The sequence below is a fragment of the Primulina eburnea genome, chromosome 7 (assembly GCF_022965805.1).
Source record: "Primulina eburnea isolate SZY01 chromosome 7, ASM2296580v1, whole genome shotgun sequence".
NCBI lineage: Eukaryota > Viridiplantae > Streptophyta > Magnoliopsida > Lamiales > Gesneriaceae > Primulina > Primulina eburnea.
This window is the reverse complement of record NC_133107.1, coordinates 3,398,663-3,418,940: the sequence shown is the minus strand read 5'-3', so window position 1 is coordinate 3,418,940 and position 20,278 is coordinate 3,398,663. Positions and strand designations below refer to the sequence as shown.

The window sequence follows — 20,278 nt, the reverse complement described above, 5'->3', positions numbered from 1 at the left end:
TACTTAGTGATATAATTTATAAAATATAAGAAATAATTTAGTACTAAATTTATTACAATTATAACTCGATTATTCAAATCAATTGAGTGTACATATATGTATTTAATTAATATTAATATTTTTAAAATATACATAACAATAAATTTTAACCTTATTTCAGTAGATTCAATATATTTAATTAGCATCCCTGCCTCCATACGTATAGTGCTTGGGAGGGAAGGAGAAATGTTGATTGGTGAGCAAAAATGGGCATAACAAAATGGAATTTTATCCACCCTTGGTCATTGTGATGTAATAAAAGTCAACCAACCGGTGGTCCGATGTATCGATCCAACACAACATCTTCAACCCGGTTCTCACATACAGACCCACACGCCCTACTCATTTGAGATCCAGCCAGTGTTTACCTCTCCAAGAACCGCCGTGTTTCACCATTCTTTTCGATCTGTTGCCGCTGGAAGATCAAGATCGCATGTAAAATTTTCAAGACAATTCGATTCTTGGGTGAGTTTTTTCGAATAAATCTACTGTTTGTGTTGTTCGGGGTAGTGCATAGGTTTGTATATCAAATCTGTTGACGGGAATGGATTTGCCGTCTTCTCGGTCTTCGGGAAGTTCGGAATCCCCGATTGCAAACCCTGGGAAACCCTTCAATCTCACCGTTTCATCATTGTCGAAATCAATCGCTGATTCCAGTAGCCAAAACTTCTCCTCCATTCTCAATAATCCTAATCCTTCTTCATCTGTCGTTGGTTGGTGGTCTTCATCCACGTCTGTCCCCGCCCCCGAATTCGCGCCTCTGCCAACCGCACCAAAGCCCGGATCCGAACTTAGCAGATCCGATTTCACCCCTTACCTATCGTCTGTATATGAATCTCATTCTCGATTTGTCGACATTCTTAAGCAGCATGACAGGGATGACCTAGGACTCGACGGTAATTTAACCCCCAGTGCTGCGGGTGAGGCTTTGGTGGCATGCCTGAGGGAAGTACCGGCGCTGTATTTCAAAGAAGATTTTGAATTGGAGGATGGCGCAACGTTTAAGACAGCTTGCCCGTTCAGAACAACATCGGAAAATGTTGCATTGCAGGAGAGGCTGTCGCAATATTTGGATGTGGTGGAGCTACATTTGGTGAGGGAGATTTCATTGCGTTCGAGCTCGTTTTTTGAGGCACAGGGGCAGTTGGAAGATTTGAATGCGAAGATCGTAGAAGGATGTAGGAGGGTTAGGGAGCTTAAGGAGACAATCAGACTGCTGGATTCCGATTTAGTGGGTTCAGCTAGGAGGGTCCAGGAGCTCAGTATGAAGCGCGGAGATTCGATTGCATTGCAGAATAAGCTTAGGCTGGTGATGTCAGTCAATCAGGCTCTCTCCACCCTACAGTTAGTGAGTTCTCCTTCCATGGAGTATATACTTACAGATGATATTACTGTTGGTACATTGTATTTGATGAACCCATTTGCATGGCAACATAATTATGGATGACAATGATAATAACTTCCAGAGCCACATGTTATTTTAATGCCAATTACCACCCCACGCCAAATATATTTTGTCTCTGGATTGCATTATTTGAAGATTAGAATTTTCCTCAAATATTTTTGTAGGTTTACCTTCCTGAAATGTGTTCTATTGCACATTCCTCCAACGAAGTAGAATTCATAGCTCTGTCAGTGGCATAAGATAAAAATTTTATAGAAATACAATCAGTGGATATTGTGAGCTCCCAAATCGATTCATCCTATTGTACATGACTACATGATATCCATTTTATATATTGTCTGCTACTCTATGAATTTTAGTTTCAAGGATTTTGCTCCGCTGATCTTTCAAGTTTCAGATGACTTTTCTAAGGTATTATTGTTTGAAATATTTCATAGCTGACCTTAATTTGGGAACTTTGAATCTGGTTTTAATAATGATTTCAGCCCATTTTTTTGGCATTTATATAATTTATAATTTACTTTGATATAGTTGCAGCAAGATACCATTGACTATCTTTTGGAAGTTGATTATGCTGCTCAATTCATCTTCACAGTTTTGAAGTAATGGAATGTATAAGCTATTGAAAGCTTATGTTAGAACTAGATCTGCTGCAGTACAGCGTGTGCTGCTCTGCATGCGCCTTGCAATATAGTTTGTCTGAGAAGATACAGGATTCTATGTTTTAGCTTTTTCTTGTAGCATAATGATTTCAGTAAATGAGATCATGGAGTATTCTCATTTATAGCTAGGAGGGTGACAATATTGTATGGACTTACAATTTTTGTTACCTATTATTTTTGCAGCTTGTCGCATCTGCAGATTGTGTTGGAGCTTTAGATATTATCGATGATCTACAGCTTCTATTGGTAAGTCCAAATTGTGATAAATTTTTTCTTATTCCTCCATACGATGAACCTTGCAAATTTTTGAATTTTTTAATAGAATGGAGACGAGCTGATTGGTCTCCACTGCTTCCGCCATCTTCATGATCACGTAGCAGCTTCAATTGACACTATTAACAGGTTCGCCTATTCATGCTTAGATGACGAGAATTTTGAGGTTCTTAATATTTCTTCACATGTCTCCTACATTATAGATTGTGAAAATGTCTGCAAGGCATGATCAATATTTAGGACGGACGATTTGGTCTTGTGTTGTTTGAGCAACGGCCTTAAACCAGTGGATCATTTACTCTAACCTGTTATTGACAAATATTTTCCTTGTAATCTATGTTTGCAATGGTAAATGTTTTGGCCCTTCTGATGAGTTGATTATCGCACGAGGGGCAGTGACTTTGGTGCTTGTCGTCTTAAGATTTATTGACCAAGACTTGTTTTGTTTTCTGGCTGCCAAACACGGCTGTATATTCCATGGAATAACTTCCAATAAATGTATTTTTATAACGGACTTGTGATGTATAGTAAGTTGATGTTTGACTCATCAGATTCATTCTTGTAGCATTCTTTCAGCAGAGTTTGTCCGTGCATCGTTGCGTGGTTCTGACAATGATCTATCAGTCACTACATCTACCTTAGCCGTTGATGGAACAGACGATGAAGTAAGATCAGTGTTATGTATATATTGATATGTTGACTCACACACATATCATTTGTGGTCAATTACCATCTTCTGTTTTTTCCCTCGAAGGTTGTTTGGTCATTTGGATCGTGTTCTTGGAGGTTTACCTAGGGGACATAAGACAAAGTGCAGATTTGTAGTAGTCTGATTGACAATTTCTATGTTGCTTTTGTCTATTAATGTTCTAATTAATATTTTGATTCCATGACATTTCTTGTAAAGCAAGTCTATGGTAATTCCATCATTATAGCTTGAGCATTAAATGAGTACTGATTCTGTGTTAGTGGAATCTTTGTAAAGTAGAGGTGGAATAAGGCTTTGAAAGGCATGGGCCATTTGCTCTTCCTTAAGTTTCCTTCTTCCCTATTTATTTACTCTTAGCCTGCATTGTTTTTTAAATGGTTTCAGCAGATACACATATGTACGGTTTTTATTTATGCGAGTATGTAGTAGTATTATTTTATTTGTCCTGAGTTTCCATATTAAAAATGATATATGACTCGTCTTTGTTTTAAAATTGCTTAGGTTGTGTATAACTTTTTTAGTAAATTTCTAATTGACTTGACTCCAATGCTCCATAAAGACTTGCCTTGTTTAGGGTTTGATTATGGTCGATACTTTGCGTTGGCCATATATTTCAACTCGTTAACTAGTTTGAAATTGTCCTTAAAATCTATATGTCTCATTTTTATTTGACTTGCTAATCTACGTGAGCTGACCTGAGCTGATCTGACCTGAGCTATGCATTTTTTTAGATCTTTTTGCTGTCCACGTTGTTCGACTTGATTTGACCAATCTTTTCTACCCATGACTTTGTTGCCCACCTTCTGATTACTGTATGCTAATGTTTTTTTTCGTTGATTTCTCGGTTAGATTGTGCTATTTGGATCAAACAAATAATTAGTTCCTTGCTAGATTTTTTTTACATAATCTGATATTTTGATTGCAAATCTTTACTGAGGACTGTACTAATTTTCAGATTAAACTGATGGAGGAACGGGCCTCACATTTTCAAGACCAGCTTCTCCCTCTCATCATTGGATTGCTTAGGACGGTGAGGCATCATATTTATTTTGCTTCCTTATTATCTGTTACTAAAATCTGTCTTAAATGATGGCTTCTTGTGTGTTTTCCTACTTCCTGCATTATTTTTCTTATTTTCAGTGGTATGTGGAGTGGTTACTGATTTTACTTGTGTATTTTCATGTTCGATAGAACAGCATAGCGGCATCTCATTGTGAACTGCAATAATCATACACTTACTAAACCTCAAGTGCAAAAGAAAAACATTATGGGAAAATGCTTGTGTCGTTTTCTTTGCATGGTAACTGGTTATCTCGAACTTTCACATCAGGAAAGTCTTTCCACTTCATTCAGTTACAAATCGGTTGTATTACCAACCCACTAACTGGTTGCATAATATACATTACCTGCTTAGATCTTAAATTGATTCATCTACGAGAGCGAAACTTCTTTTATTATCTTCCTTGTATGTGCTTCAGTACATTTTATTCCTACTTTCAAGTAAGTTGTAAGATAACCCGATGAACTGTAACAAATAAATCATTACCTTACTGTCACATTTTATCGGCGATTCTTGTGGTTGGTGGTAGGTTCATAAGGAAATATATATTTTCATTTGTTTGTTGCACGGTGAATGATGTTTATTGTGTGCTAAACATTTTTAGATGGTTACTTTCATTGCTTGTGCTCTGTATTTTACTCATTTAAACAAAAAGAGGGTAGTCTTATTGGTGTTCCCTAATTGTTTATTCACTACTCTCCTTGTGGAAGTTATAAATTGTTTCCTGGCATTTAAATTTTTCAGGGAAAATTACCGACAGTGTTGAGAATCTATTGTGATACACTTGCTTCTGATATAAAGACCTCTGTCAAAATAATTGTTGAGAATAGGCCATTGGAGTCAGATACCATATCTGGAGAGGGGATGGTGGATGCAGATGGTGAGTTCACACGCACTATAATGATATTCTGTTCCTTTCAAAAACTGCATTTGTTTTACGATAATTATGTGCACATGATATGGCTAGTCCACTTTTTTTCTCCTTTTTGATTGACAAATAAAAATCGATACTGGACATCTGTGAGACACTTTCTTCAAAGTCCCTTAGTTTGAGATCCTTTTCTTTGTCTTCATTCCTTCATACTGATTCAGGTGTAGGGTCGTCGCTTGGAAGTAAGTTGAAGAGCCTATCACCTGAGAGCTTTCTCAAACTTTTGGAGGAAATTTTTAAGACAGTGCAGGTAACGCATGCTTGCCAATTTTTCATTACTTTTTTCTAGATTATATAAATCTTTTGCGAGGACATATCAAGTATTTGCCTTTTCTTTACTCGAACAAGATTAGTTTCTCTTGAAGGGTCACACTAATCAGCACTTCATGGAAAATAAATCCTGGGGAAGGTTTGGAAATCTTTTTGATCTGGAAAGAAGTCTATTTGGAGGGCAATATTATCTGTAAAGAGTCCTTGATTTAAATATGACTTGTAAAATAAGTTATTATATTTTTGGAGGTGTTCTAGGCCCAGTGTTTAATACATTTTTTAGTTTCTGTGTAATTTTTCATTTGGATCATTAATACGCCCTGCAACTTTTTCCCCAAGCTTTTCATGAGGATATACATGATTTTGCATTTTGACATATTTGTTCAGGAATAGATAGTGTGTGTCTATATCCCAAATATTTATTGTTAACATATTTTACAATCTTACCTTACATTCCTTTGATTTAGTGAATGCAGACACGCTTAATGCGAGCTTCTGAAGTCAAAAGAGCAATTGAATGGATCATGGGAAATCTTGATGGCCACTATGCTGCTGCTTCAGTTGCAGCTGCAATTGCACATGGTGCAGCAGTTCCAGAAGCAGCTCCGGACTCTGATGGCCATGTCAGTTCCTTTGTACCTCATTATTCCCAGAATGCCTCAAGGGTTTCATCAATCCAAGGAAGGGGATATGATGCTCCAAGTCCAAATCTCTCAAGAGATTTTCGGTGAAACTCTTTCTTTTGTCTTGATTGTTGTTAGCATCGGTTTTTCCTGTATTTGGGGTGATTCAGAATGTGATACCTTATCCCCGCATTGGTTGAAAACGAAAGTTCAAAATAGTTTATAATGGCTTACAATGGACTCATATGATAACTTGTGTTAACCATTTTCGTAAAGTAATGATTAATACAAAGTAGTTGTTGTAGGAGTCTACTGTACATTAATGTGTGGGCCCTTAGGTTTAGGACGTGACAGAATGATATCAAATATTGTTATTAGCATCTCTGGAATTGTCAGCCCATCGGATTTATTGATTTTGCTTTGTAGTTGGAGTCGGACATGCCACATATTCTTGGATGCAAAATATCTTATTGCTGTATAAATGGTAAAATAGGATGACATTTTTTTGTCAGAGTTGCGATACCATCCCAGATTCAAGAAATGGACTGATGAGATGGATATCAAACCTTCCTTTCCCATAAAGGACTGTTTATATGAAGTTTATTTTCACGCATATAATCAGCAGTTTAATTTATATTATTGTCTTTAAAATAACAATTTTGTGTCCTAAAGCTTGAGCTAAACGTGATCGTAATTCTGGAAACATTTCACCGCATGCCCTGTGAAGATATTTAAGAAATTTTTTTGGCTGGACAGAGCTGATGTTTTAAGGGAGAATGCAGAAGCTCTATTTGCAGCTTGTGATGCTGCTCATGGTAGATGGGCAAAGATTGTGGGGATCCGTTCTCAAATTCACCCAAAGCTTAGGTTGCAGGACTTCCTTGGTGTTTATAACATCAGCCAGGAATTTATAAGTTCAACAGAGAAGGTATGTATTTCCTTTTGTTTCGATGCTGCCTATGGTAGAGTTTTGTATCATTGTGATTATAATACCATATTATGCTAACATAAACAGATTGGTGGAAGGTTGGGATATAGCATTCGTGGAACGCTACAATCACAAGCTAAATCCTTTATTGATTTTCAGCATGAATCTCGAGTTAGTTCCCCTCCGACCAGTATTGTTGTCTTTACCTTAATCCTGCTCAAGTAACGTGACTTTTTTGCTGGTAACGCAGATGGCTAAGATGAGGGCTTTACTTGACCAAGAAAATTGGGCTGAGATAGATGCGCCGGATGAATTTCAGACCATTGTCACGTTGTTCTCTTGTGCTGAACCCGAACCTTCTGGAAATAATGGTGTGACTCCTGGTGATCTTACTTCAAGCCCTAGTAACTTGGTATCAAGCCATGATGATGCCTCCACAATGGATGCTGGACCTTCAAATTCATCTCCACATATTGAGGAGCCTAATTCTAATGGGACATATCTGGATCATATGCCAAATACCGAATCATCACGATTGAGTGGGGTCAGCAATTCTGATGTTAGTACATCTGCTCATGGTAACAGTACCAGCATTAAGGAACGTGGAAAATCTTCCCTTCGAATGCTTTATTTTAAAGGTGTTGGATATCACATGGTGAACTGGTGAGCTATCATGATCACATAAGCCATTGTGCAGCTTATTTTCCTTGGTTAAACATTATTTTAAATGAAAGGCTTGGCTACAATACACTTCACCATTGCACACCCACCCCTAACAAAGAATACCTTCATCTTCCTGATGTTACTGCCAGATGTCGTTGAAAAGCTACACACTTTGATGAACTTCAACTTTTAGTGGAGTTGTGGCTAATGTGAATGTTTAATTTGAATGGTGGCTCATCGTCTTGGGTGCCTTTGTTACTTCCATTTTACCGAAGTTTTATGTGTATCATGCCTTGCTAATATTTCAGTTCTAGCTTATGATTCCTGGTTGGGTATTGGTCATGCTTACATTTTCATGTTGTCCATGTCTCCCAACTCTGACCGAATAGTCAAATCATATTCTATGAACATATCATATATGATTTTTTAACATGATTGTTACTTTGTTTTGGTATTTATATTGATTGGCTTTAATTAGATGTTTTTTTTCCTTGGCTGCTTCAGTGGATTATATTTAGTGAAGATGATGTCAGAGTACATAGATATGAACGATTGTTTGCCGACTCTATCTGCGGAAGTAGTTCATCGGGTTGTTGAGATCTTGAAATTTTTCAATTCAAGGACTGCTCATCTTGTGCTTGGAGCGAATGCCTTACAGGTGCCAGTCAGGAGTATTATTTTAAGCTGGATGTAGTCTTTTTTAAAAAAAAAAATACTTTTAGAGTATTTGATAATTGGTCTTTATACATCACAAGTGAAGGTTTCATGCTGTATGTGGTTGATTATATATTTCTTTTTATGTTGAGCGTGTCTCTACGAGAGGGTTCGAAACATATATCAAATATTATTTTCGCTTTAATCAACATGAGAGGTTTTTATTTGGTGTTTTAAGTACTTGACTCTAATCCATATTTAGTTGATGAGTAGATAATATACTTTGATCTGATTTTTATTCTACTTTTATTTTGTTTTGTTCCAGGTTTCTGGTTTGAAATCTATTACCGCTAGACACTTGGCTATGGCTAGTCAGGTTATCAGCTTCACATACGCCATCATCCCTGGTAGGTGGTTATTATGTGCTGTTAGGTAATAATATTATGCTATGACATCATGCTTTGCTAACATTTTCTGTAGAAAAAGATTTGAAAATTTATGCTAATGGCTGATGTTTTTCGTTGCTTGTCAAGAAATTAGGAGGATTCTCTTGCTCAAAGTGCCCGACACCTACAAGGGGCTATTGCAGTTAGAGATTGGCCGTGTGGCAACTGTAAGAGAAGCCATAATTGTATTTTATCTTTAATACAGTGTTTTTCTACCACTTCACTAAAATGCCTACTCATAAAGCAGTATGCATTATATTTGTACGATGTCGGTACCACAAAAATCACCATGACTTGGATGTCATATCTGTGAATCCTCATGCATTCCCTTAAGTTCTAATTGGATTGATGGATTTGAAATTCTTTGGCTTACTTGGATGAACAAAATTCAATTGAACATCAAATCCACTATGTATCATATTGATTTCAATAGTGTTTGATTCTAAAAGAAAAAAACAATAATAATTGTAGTAGATTTAAAATTAGCCCAAGATGAGTGGCATTTGAAATACATTCTTCAAATCGTTCTTGAGATCAAACCCCATCCACCAAATCAAATTCTGCGATCCAACCGCAACTTTAGATACTTGACATACTAAAGAATTTTGTGTTGGGAGTTTATGTCATTGCTTGTTAGTATTGAAAACACATTCATACCTTTGTCACTATTGGATTCAACTACCATGTGAGAAATCAGTTGCAGAAGGTTAAGGCTTGAGCATAAAGAGTGATTGCAGTTTCTGACGTAAGATTCAAAAAATGTTGGGATATCATCTATTTCATACGTGAGTGATCTGATGGCATTGGATCAGGGTTAGAATGTTAAAACTTGAATTTCTATGTGCTATTGTTAAGTCTACTAGTTTTTCTCTTCCAAGAGGGTTCACTGGTATCTTTTGATTGTCAAAACAGTTATCTGATGTGATTGCTTTGTCTATGGTGACAAGAGAACCATTTTTGGGAAGAGTAATTATAACAGTGTGATTATGGTGAAAATTATCAATATATTTATGCCCTCTTAGATATTGTTTCCTCAATCCACGTAATGAAACTTAAGATTTGAACCTCTGCAAATTTTTCCTAGGGAAACTCCAGTTTTTGTAAGTCATCAGACAGTTTGTCTATCTTCTCTATTTCTGAGCGTGCTTCATGATAGTTGTGTTTATTTCTTTACTTTAGGATTACAAAAATCATCGTGATGAGATTCACTCCAAACTGGTTCAAATAATGAGAGAAAGGTTGCTTCTTCATCTGAGGAGCATGCCACAAATTGTTGAAGGTTGGAATAGATCTGTGGATATCGAGTTACAACCTAGTCAGTTTGCGCGGTCTCTTACTAAGGTATGAAGCTGAGCTCCAACTTTTATATATATTATTGTTGAAAAAGTCTCATCTGCTATATTGACCATGTGAGTCAAGTTCATGGGATGCTACAATAGTTTCATTGGGCTATATTACAATTGTGCCTTTAGGAGTTTGTTTTTAGCTTATGAGTTTTATTTTTCAACTTCATTTGAGCTTGGTTTGGTGGCATACTTACAATTTTCTCATGTGGAAACTTCTATGACCTGCTTAGTACTGAAGCTTTTAGCATTACCAATTTTTGCATGAGTAGTTCCACAAACTAGTTTCATGACAGTTCCATTTTTAGTATTTATCAGTTCTCAAAGAAGAATTGTTGAGAGCTGAATCATCTAGATGCATAATAAAATTCATCAAATATGGATCTTGCTCATTTGGATCAGTCCAACCAGATGTGTCGTCATAATGAAGATTTCATTATATTTACGGCCCCCTTTCATATCTTGCAATAGCCACTGCTTATGACTTTGATCAGATCAAAAAAATCTTAAAGTAGGATGAGTAAAAGACCACTAGCCTGGTTGATTTACTTTTTGTCTTAGTGCGAGAAGGCTAATAAGGATTTTCCATGTTTTAGTTTAATTTAAAGGTGCAAATAAATAAATAAATATGCACTTATTTTCCCTTGGGGTGTTTGTGTTTGCTGTTCTGCATGTTCGAATCATCAACTGAATATGTTACATTTGTCACAGGAGGTCGGCCAGCTATTACGTACATTATCTAAACATCTGCTTGAAGAAGATGTTCAAGCTATTTTTGGGTAAATATCGATCACCAATAGTGCAATGGGATTTTCATTGTTTGCTTATTTTCTTTACTTTGGTTTTTTATTGTGTATTCTATGATCCACGAGCATGCTTAGCTTGCACATGCAGCTTTAACTCGAGATCGTCTTTAAACTGTAGGGTACGAGAGCTGAGGGTTTGCATACACTGCTATAAAATTTTAGATTGATTTGCAACACGCATAGAACTATATCTGACATTAATAACAAAACTTTTCGCACCACCATGACATGATCTTATCTGGAAGCTTCTCCTCAATATGACAACCAACTAAAATAATGAAAGTATCTGTTCCAAGGCTGTTTGTATTGTTGGAGAAAATTATATGGTTGTTGACATTTGGAATCTGTCTCTGTTATATTAATGCTCCCGTTGCATTCTATAACAGGCAAGTGGTGGTAATCTTGCACTCCCAGATATTCGAAGTATTTTCTCACCTAGAGATAAGCACTCCACAGGCGAAAAGCAGGTATTGGTATCATTTTTATACTTCATATGAGATGTTTCTGAGTTTATATTGATACTAATGATTTGCATTATCCTGTGGCAGACTTCATTATGATGTCCAGCATATACTTGGATGTATCAGATCTTTACCTTCTGATAATTTGAGTAAATCGGATCCCCCAAATTGGGGACTTCTTGACGAATTCCTGGCATAACACTTTGGGTCTGAGTAGGGCGAACAGACTTTTTGGCGAGGAAGTTGATTGTTATAGTTGCTTAAGGATTTAATGCTATTATTGCTTTTCCATCTAAAAGATTCTTAGCCAGGGTGGCCCTTCAAAAGAGGTTAGAGTTTTCGTTCACACATCTGGCTTGGTAGAATTTCTGGGGGGACAGTTACCGATTCACATATGCTTATTTAGTAAATCTCCATTTCTTGCCGTTTGGAGAGTTTGCCACGGCGACGTGTTGTGTAAAATTGAATTCATACTGTTACAACACATTAGAGATTCATTTCTCTTTCTTCTTCTTCAACAACCAAACTACTGCACCGTTGTCGCATCCCAACTACTGCCCTGTTGATTGTATGCTGCTTTCAGTTGCCTTCACCCAATAGTTTTTCTTCTTCGTCATATTCAAATATCTCTGTTTTATCGTTTCCAAATTCCTTGATGATTGAATAACTTTATCTTGTAAAAACGTACCTAACTTTTATCTTACACGACTACCATGTGCTAACTTATTAAAGCTTATACTGTTCTACTTTTCTTGATGCTCTGTTTAGTGTCCATTTTTTGAAATTTTCAGGGGTACCATACTCTGCTTATGGTGTCGGACGCAGAGTTTGCATGAATTGGATGCCTGTTTGTGGAGGAATGAGTGAATGTATTCTTTTGTAATAGGTTTTGTATTATTTTTATTTCATTTTTGTTATTCAAAGAACAAAAAAAAAAGCTGCTTGACCTAGTTTTGCCTCAAGTTTTATTCTCTTATATTTCATTTAGTGCAACATTTTGTAGACTTTGTGAGCCTGTAAATGCAACATGTAGTAAGGCAGGATACTGGAATTTGAAACTGAAGTTTTAATGGATTTCAAATTTTACTGGATGCCAAATACAGTGATTCTTTGAACAGAATTTGCAACAAGCTTCATCTGCAACTGCAAATGGACGTAATTTTCCGTTGTCCTCATTATTACAGAAGGCTTGTTTTAAATCTTCTATTTTAGCGGAAGCTCGAATAAGAAATCTTACGCTAATAGCAATTTAAAAGTAAATATTTCAACTGTGACAAATCCATCGCAATAATTCTCTACTTTCAAAGCCGTGTTTTTTAGTTCCGATACCAAACCAGTAACCAACCTGAATCTTTCCATCATTTTGACTTTTGTGGGCAATCCCAAAACAGTTAACTTGTCAATGATCCACTTGTGATTCGAGGCAAAAGCTTGAATCGAAACCTCTGATGAGATAATCAGGTTATTCCCCACAATTACACTGTAAAATTTTACCAAGCTCCAATTTCTCCCCTTTCCTCCCATTTCTAAATCTTCTCCACTATCCAAGAAAACTTGTCCGCTATTGATCCCTCCCCTCCACTGCTGTTGGTCACAACCAGAGTAACTGGAACGGTGTGCTTCTTGCAGCCACAGTTGTCATTGCTTCGCCTTGCATAGGAATTATATTTCCTTCATGAGCATGCACGTTGATATAGTCAGCGGATGCATCGAGCTTGATATGTCTCCCTTCTTGAGACACGCACAAAGCCAATAGTCCAAGAGGTCAAACCAGTTTCTTGCTGGAAAATATTCATCAACAGAAACTGCTCCAGGTTGTAGCACTGGTGACACCAACACTCCCTTACCACTGGTTCTCATCCTCGTCTTCATCATAGGATAGTGATAATTAATCAAGAGGAGACACTCACGGCAGGTCCCCCATTGCATTTATACGAGTAGCAGCCATAATTTTTTTTCTAGATAGGAATAGTGTTGCGATTTTGAAAAGAACTTTATCAACCCAAATTAGTTGGTCTAAATGTTTGATTCCAAAAAGAAAAAAAAAAGAGAAGAAAGTAGTTTTTTTTTAAAAAAAAATTTAAACGAAAGTTATCAATTTTTAAATTAAAATGGTATGAGAAAATAAAATATAAATATAAATGTGGAACATTAAGTTATATAGGTAAATTATATTTTTGGAATCATAAAAAATAATTTCCCATATGACGAGTTTGTTACTATGAATACTGGTGAAACCGTATTTTTTTTTTATGTGTCGATCCACTTAGACCCTGGTGTTAAATTACAGTGTTTAAATTCTCCATTCATTATTTGATGCAATTAATATAATTAACTGAATTTTGTTGGGCTTCGTCGATACGTATTGTGATACAATGACAATAATTGGTATACGGGACGTTTTTCAAACTTTTGTAGCTCCATTTTTTTTTTTGAGTAACACGAAGTTTTTAGACCAAATTACTTGACAATTATATGATGGAAAAGAAAAGGAAAAAAACGTAAGACAAGAAAGGCTCAAGTCTCTCAACAAACACCCATGTTACCTACATTTCAAGAACATTTACAAAGCAAACAATGAAAAAATCAGACAAGTTAGTGAATATCACAATGTAGTTATCAATCAGAGTGCTGGATCATCCACCAGTTGTGAATAATGAAATTTTGACAATAACTGAGATAGGGATTTTCACCACATGATCGTTACTACCAAAGAATCTGATTCTTCCATAACTCGCAATCGAGCTGTTTATAGTCGCGTTAAGCACTACAGTTAAAACCTGTTTCTCCCCACTTAAAATGACAAAATATGAGGGTATAACCTTTACTGAAACTCCAAAAGGAGCGGTCCAACCAACTCTGTATGTCTCGTTCCGGTCAACATTGGTTACAGTTCGTTGCATAACAGCAGATTGGTTCAGCTTTGATATCGTGATGGAAGGCAAGTTTAGATTAGTGGGGGTAGTTCTAGACACCCCACAGCTTTCGCCTGTGTAGTTTAGGATTAAAGGAGATGATCCGTTTATCCCACAGAGGAATGATATGTAGTCATCATAACCTGCAAAATATAGCTAGTAAAATTTATATTTTACATCTGAATTTGATAACAAAACTTATGGAGGAAACACCTTCAGGATGGTACAAAGACTTCCAAACTTCGAACAACTGACTCTAACAATGAGATCAATCATGGAATCGAATTTATACCAAAAAACAAAGTCGATGGCAATGAAGCAACTCAAATATGTAAACTGTACATCAACCCAAATGATACATTTCCAAAACTATGCTATATATGGAGTCATACAAAATTGTTGGGACAATTGACGTTCTCGAACACAAGTAATATTTTCTTTCTTTGCATTAAATTAGATGTTCCTCACGATAATATTTAGGGACCATGTAAACATATCCCCCTAGTTTTGGGCTAGGCCATATTCAGGATATAAACGGAGTGACTTACATGTGTCGAAAATAAGACCTGGATTCAACGCAGCAGTAGGATTTACAAATCCACTCCCCATATCAAAAGGAGTGGCAGGAGATAGATTCAAATCTGGATTAGCATAAGCCCGCTGCGCCATTATGGGACCCCCATTTCTGTCGTAAAGAGAAGCTGTCGTTGAAAGGGCGGATCCAATGGCTGCGGGACTGAAAAAGGGAAACTGTTGCTTGATTATTGCTGCAAGTCCAGCAACATGAGGAGCTGCCATGCTTGTTCCAGATATCATAGCAAAGCTTTCGCCTAAAACATTTCACCGTCAATTCCTGTTTAATTGTTGTTTGACAGATAAAAAATTATCTTTCGAAACAGAAAAATACCTTGAAACTCAACAGAATCTTTGCCACCTGAACTCCAAGCAGCCCATATAGAATTTCCAGGTGCAACGATGTTTGGTTTCAGAATGTCAGCGTTCTCGAGGAAATTGTCCTCTGGATCTGGCCCTCTAGCAGAATAGTACATAATCTTTGGAGCAGAGTGGCTAAAATTAGCTTTTATTCCACCAGAGATCCGAGCCACGCCCCCGAATTTAACAATTTTGTTCGTAGTTTCATCTCTTTTCAAAGAAGAGTTATAGTAGTGAAGAAAGGCCTGCCACATAAATATTACTTTGAGTCACCATTTCAGGCCATTTTATGCATGAATATAAAGGAGTATGTATACATTTCAATTTGATGGGTGGGTATCATAATAGCATGGAAAGATAAATACTCACTTTGGAGTCATCTGGAGATGGAATTACGATGCCAGGAATTCTCATTGGAATTGGATTGAGCTGGAAGCCAATCACGTAGGGATCCAGGTAGAACACAACACCAGCTGCACTGAGGTTTTTTGCGGTTTTTAAAGCTTGTTTGACGGTGGCAAGCCCAAGAACAAAGCGAATCGAGTAGCTACATATCAAGAGATTCCCCTGAACAGAGTCAAGGTTAAAATTGCTGGCATCTTGGCATTCACCAGCATACATATCCTTAGCAGCCATCGAGTCTTTCAGCGCATCGATAGCAGAAACCATGGTATACATGACATTTTTATCGGTTCCAGCTGGACAAACCAATTCAAGTGTCATAACATCACGTCAGTGGTGGATCCAAATAATGGATTAAAGGTAGTAAAATTTTAAAATAAACTATAAAATTTCGAGATTTCGGGGTGGCGAAATTTAATTTTGTGCTATGTGCTAAAAAAACATGTTTCTTCTAAAATTGTAAGCATAGGAGAGTCTATCAAGAACCGAAGAATTCTGACTTACGAGCCAGTCCAACTCCAGGAATTGTGATATTGTTGCCCAGGACTATAGAGTTACTGTATACCCTATCATGGGCTGCAGCGCCAACAGTGAAGATCCATGGACTAAAGGATGATATGCTCTTGGGTGAGGGTCCAGTATTCCCTGCTGCTTGTACTACAAAGATACCAGCCTTGATAGCAGACAATAAAGCCATATCTATAGGATTAAAGAAAGTGGCAATGCCAGGGGGCCGCCTATTTGGAGTTATTGACAAGCTTATTATATCCACTCCATCTTGTGCAGCCTACAAACATATGAATAAAAATAAATTCAATAAGGGATACTCACGTCATACTCGATATGTGCCTCGAGAATATTCTTTATTGAAATCACTTGGGAGGGGTACCTGATCTATGGCAGCAACCACATCTGCAGCAAAGCCTCCAAACCTTTTGTACAAAGCCTTATAGACAGCAATACTACAAAATTAATAAATAAAGCAGATTGTAAAGGACTGAGAAATTAGGTCTAAGTAGGTTGGGACAAGAAATTTATGATAGTTTGTTAAAGCTGCTGCTCCATAAATGAGAAACTTGAGAAAAAGAACATGACGGCAAATCAATTAGTATGTTCAATCTATATATAACTCAAAAAGGATATTGATATTTCTCATGATGCAAAACGGGTAAAAAGTTGATTTAGAATCCTTACTGCGAACGAGGAGCCATGCCACTGGCATTTCCAAAGTGATGCCCAGCTACCACCACAGGAATCCCATGATTTCCTGATGCAATAGCAGCCGTGTGCCTGTAAGAAATTTCCTTATTATGTGCTAAAATATTTCCTTAATCATAATGCCAGTTTTTTATTAAGTCGGTACACTCACGTCCCATGGCCGTCACCATCATAGGGTGATGCATAGTCCTGAGAGGCATTAAATATCCCTCTGGTAATGGCGGATGCTGCAAAATGACGAGCACCGATCAGTTTCCTGTTGCAAGATCCAGATGGGAAGTCCCGTGTGACTTCACAAATTCCAGAAAAATGCTTGGGAATCGGATATGGCTTCGAAGGTGTATCATCCGAGAAGCTGGGGTGTGTGGGATCAATTCCAGTGTCGATTAATCCAATCACAAGTCCTTCCCCTGCCCTTTCAAACCCACCTTCTTGAGCCCATGCTCCTTGTGGCAGACCAAGAAACTGTGGCGTGTGAGTGGTGGCGGTTCTAACTGAAAAATCCATAACCACATTCAACACTTCTCTTCTCCTTGAAATTTTGTCAGCCTTCAAAACCGGTTTGAGAATGTAAGAATCAAGAAAATAAAAAGGGAGAAAGAATTGTCGTAGTATCGGAAAACAATATACACTTCCGAAAATATTCGACAATAGAAGCAATGAAAATTCAAAGTCACTGATACTAACCTGATGTGGAGTGACAAGCACTGCAAATCCATTGATTAGATAATGGTAGGTGGACACTTTTAGATACTTTTCCCCCCTTAATGTTTTTTTCAATAGAGAATCGTGTAGCCCCGCTATGTATGATCCATTGTACCAATTTATTCTCGTTGTAATGCTGATGCCGGTAAAATACTAACATGTTAATTTGGCAAAACATAGAGATGCCACAAATGTATATGATCATTAAACAAACATAACAGTCCATTTTTCTCAATAATTCCCTCCCCCACATCATACTTGGCTTTACTAGGACAAATATTATAGAGTTTCATTCCAATCAAAAAGGCCTGAACAGTCTACTCAGTTACGAGATTCTAAACTATCACATCAGCCTTCAACGTACACGAACAAGAATCGTAACTATACATTCCATTCTCTTCTCGAGAATTTTTTTTAAAAAAAAAAGAACAAACAAACAAAGAACACCTCACTGGTTTCAACTGGCAGACTGAATCAGAAAGTAAATTTGAGAAATGGGATTCAGTAACAAATTCCTAATGTAATAATAATACGGCAAATTTTTCTAGAAACCAAGGGCAAGGAATAAAAACAAGTGAAACATACATCGTATACAAGTATAAGGGCAGGCGGAAAAAGTTCCAAACAAGAAATTAACTGCTCACACTTGTCATTATCTTAAAAAACCAAATAAGCCAATTCCAAGTACAGAGGATTGAAAAAAAAAAGAGCGAACCTTGGCTTATCCAATCTATTCGTTCTCTGAGATTCTTTGCTTTTAATATGCGGACCCTGATTCACTCCAAGCTCACTACAGTAATGAGAGGTGGGGGCAAGTTTCAGAGTAACAATATACACAGCGGGAATTGCATCTCCACTGTTTTGAGCATAATTGCAGCTTACAGAGATCACCAAACAAAACATTAGCAACATTACTCCACTTCCGCAAACACACCTCATCTTACTGGAAACCAACATTTTCAAGAATTACAGGTAAAATAGAAAAAAAAAACGGGGTCTTTCCACCAGCATCAGGTACAAGCTTTTCTTCACGAAGTTCAACCATCCACATCCACCACAACTCGGGTTTCAGCACATGCTTCACTCTCAGGCTAGAGTAACCTAACTATTATTTCTTCTGAGGAGGTACAAGAGTTGCTTCTATGATCACAACCACCCATATGAAATGGACCACAATCTTCTGCTTGTTTTTCAGGTCCCCAGGAAAAGAAATTAATTGCAACAGAGTGGAGGACACTCGAAAAGCAATAAGCCCTTTGAAGTAACTACACTCGACTGTAGAAAGAAGCTCCAAAGCCCCATTAACTTCTCTCCATACCTAACGTACAAGGAAAAAAATTCATCACTGGTCTTCTCACCATGAAGAAAGTTTCTTGCTCCCCTTTTTACTGTACATTACCAGTACTTCTGCAAATCATGAACCAAGAAGCACATGTCCCATTCATGCATATGTATGTGTGTGTAAGTTAAAAAGAAAAAAGAACCGATCCTGCAACTTTCTTGGGTGGTGAGAACAGGAAGGTTTTGTTTATAACGGGCGTGTTGAATGAATCGAGATGGAGAGAATTGAGAACGTTATTTTGGTACTATTATTCATTTTTGACTTCTTATGGTACTGGGTTTTATGCATTGTCGTGGACACGCATGACTGTCAAAGAAACATGCCAAATGAAAAAAAAACAAGCCCTCCTAGCCTACTTTTAAATCGAAATAATAAAGCAGGATTAAGATATTAAAGATTTTGTATTATTATGCAGTGTCGGTTCCTTGTATGCTACATCGGAATAACTCTCTTGTCATTGGATTGGGGTCGACAGGCGAGACAAGTCACAATCTAATGGTTGATAATAAATTCGTGAAGAGACATTCTTCCCATATAGCATAGGATTTTCATGTAGAATTTGCATACGACAAAATCAAACTTCTTTCTCCGTGCCTAGAATTTATGAAATTTTTTATAAGATTGTGTGATTGGTGACATGAATGGGAACACAAGAATGGAGGAAGTACCTTTTGGGCTGGACCCAGTCATTCTTTTTGGTCCTTTTTGTTTTTACCATGATTAAGAGAATAGTGGGGGTGGGTGGTGGGGAGTCGCTCCCAACGGTTCTAATTCTTTTGTTGTTACTGCAGAACTTCAAAAAACTAAGTGTCATGTGAGAAAAGTGAATCATTTTCGTTGTGTTCATTCTCCCGGTCATTATTTATCAGTGTTCCAAAAAGTCCGTTTAAGGTTGAAGTTTGACAAAAACACCTCGTTTCGGAGAAAAGCGGAAAAAAACGAATAAACTATAGTTTGACCGAATTAAAAATAAATAAGACATTTAATTAAGTGTGCTTACGCATAATTAATCGCATCTATCTATTTTTAATTTTTTTATTTTGAAGATATGTCTTTTTATTTTAAAAAAATATATTAAGTTTATAATTTAGATGTTTATTTTTAAATTTTAATTATGATTAAGGATGTATGGTAATGATTTATAAATATTTAGCATTTTTTAATGTGGTCTAATTGCAAAAACAAATAAATATTGTAATTTTGAGATTTTTATGCTTCTATAAATATGAGAATTAATGTATCAGACTTAAATTTATTAAAATTTGGTAGTTATTATATCATCAATCGAAGCTTGAAGATTTCTTTTTGAGTGAATATCATGTGAGACCGTCTCACGAATCATAATCTGTGAGACGGGTCAACCTTACCTATATTCACCATAAAAAGTAATACACTTAACATAAAAAATAATATTTTTTTTCATGGATGACCCAAATAAGAGATTTGTCTCACAAATACAACCCGTGAGACAGTCTCACAAAGTTTTTGTC

The 20,278-nt window shown here is 36.8% G+C and overlaps 2 protein-coding genes across 2 annotated transcripts; one reads left to right on the top strand and one right to left on the bottom strand.

The window, feature by feature from the left end:
- The first annotated feature begins 310 nt into the window (after positions 1 to 310).
- Positions 311 to 12,364, top strand: LOC140836675 (vacuolar protein sorting-associated protein 54, chloroplastic-like). Its single transcript, XM_073202358.1, has 19 exons — positions 311 to 1,387; positions 2,290 to 2,352; positions 2,429 to 2,508; positions 2,945 to 3,044; positions 4,044 to 4,118; positions 4,893 to 5,028; positions 5,241 to 5,329; positions 5,826 to 6,076; positions 6,729 to 6,900; positions 6,988 to 7,071; positions 7,151 to 7,563; positions 8,068 to 8,221; positions 8,543 to 8,624; positions 8,751 to 8,830; positions 9,843 to 10,004; positions 10,718 to 10,785; positions 11,199 to 11,279; positions 11,361 to 11,602; positions 12,065 to 12,364. Exons 1-18 carry the CDS (start codon positions 584 to 586, stop codon positions 11,470 to 11,472), a joined length of 3,006 nt encoding a protein of 1,001 aa, XP_073058459.1. The 5' UTR covers positions 311 to 583; the 3' UTR covers positions 11,473 to 11,602; positions 12,065 to 12,364.
- Positions 12,365 to 13,796: 1,432 nt separating this feature from the next.
- On the bottom strand, positions 13,797 to 19,144 carry LOC140836674 (subtilisin-like protease SBT2.2). The gene is made up of 10 exons (XM_073202357.1): positions 18,162 to 19,144; positions 17,429 to 17,582; positions 16,893 to 17,290; positions 16,718 to 16,813; positions 16,413 to 16,485; positions 16,028 to 16,310; positions 15,491 to 15,819; positions 15,096 to 15,366; positions 14,737 to 15,018; positions 13,797 to 14,331 (listed from the first exon to the last, which is right to left on the bottom strand). Exons 1-10 carry the CDS (start codon positions 18,401 to 18,403, stop codon positions 13,910 to 13,912), a joined length of 2,550 nt encoding a protein of 849 aa, XP_073058458.1. The 5' UTR covers positions 18,404 to 19,144; the 3' UTR covers positions 13,797 to 13,909.
- Between the last annotated feature and the right edge of the window lie 1,134 nt (positions 19,145 to 20,278).

Coding starts and splice junctions, on each gene's coding strand:
- LOC140836674 (XM_073202357.1), bottom strand. CDS start 18,403: ATGTTGGTTTCCAGTAAGATGAGGTGTGTTTGCGGAAGTGGAGTAATG. Junction 15,019..15,095: donor AGATTCTGTTGAGTTTCAAG/GTATTTTTCTGT, acceptor GAAATGTTTTAG/GCGAAAGCTTTGCTATGATA. Junction 14,332..14,736: donor AGGTCTTATTTTCGACACAT/GTAAGTCACTCC, acceptor TATATTTTGCAG/GTTATGATGACTACATATCA.
- LOC140836675 (XM_073202358.1), top strand. CDS start 584: ATGGATTTGCCGTCTTCTCGGTCTTCGGGAAGTTCGGAATCCCCGATT. Junction 2,509..2,944: donor TCAATTGACACTATTAACAG/GTTCGCCTATTC, acceptor TCATTCTTGTAG/CATTCTTTCAGCAGAGTTTG. Junction 8,625..8,750: donor CACATACGCCATCATCCCTG/GTAGGTGGTTAT, acceptor TTGCTTGTCAAG/AAATTAGGAGGATTCTCTTG.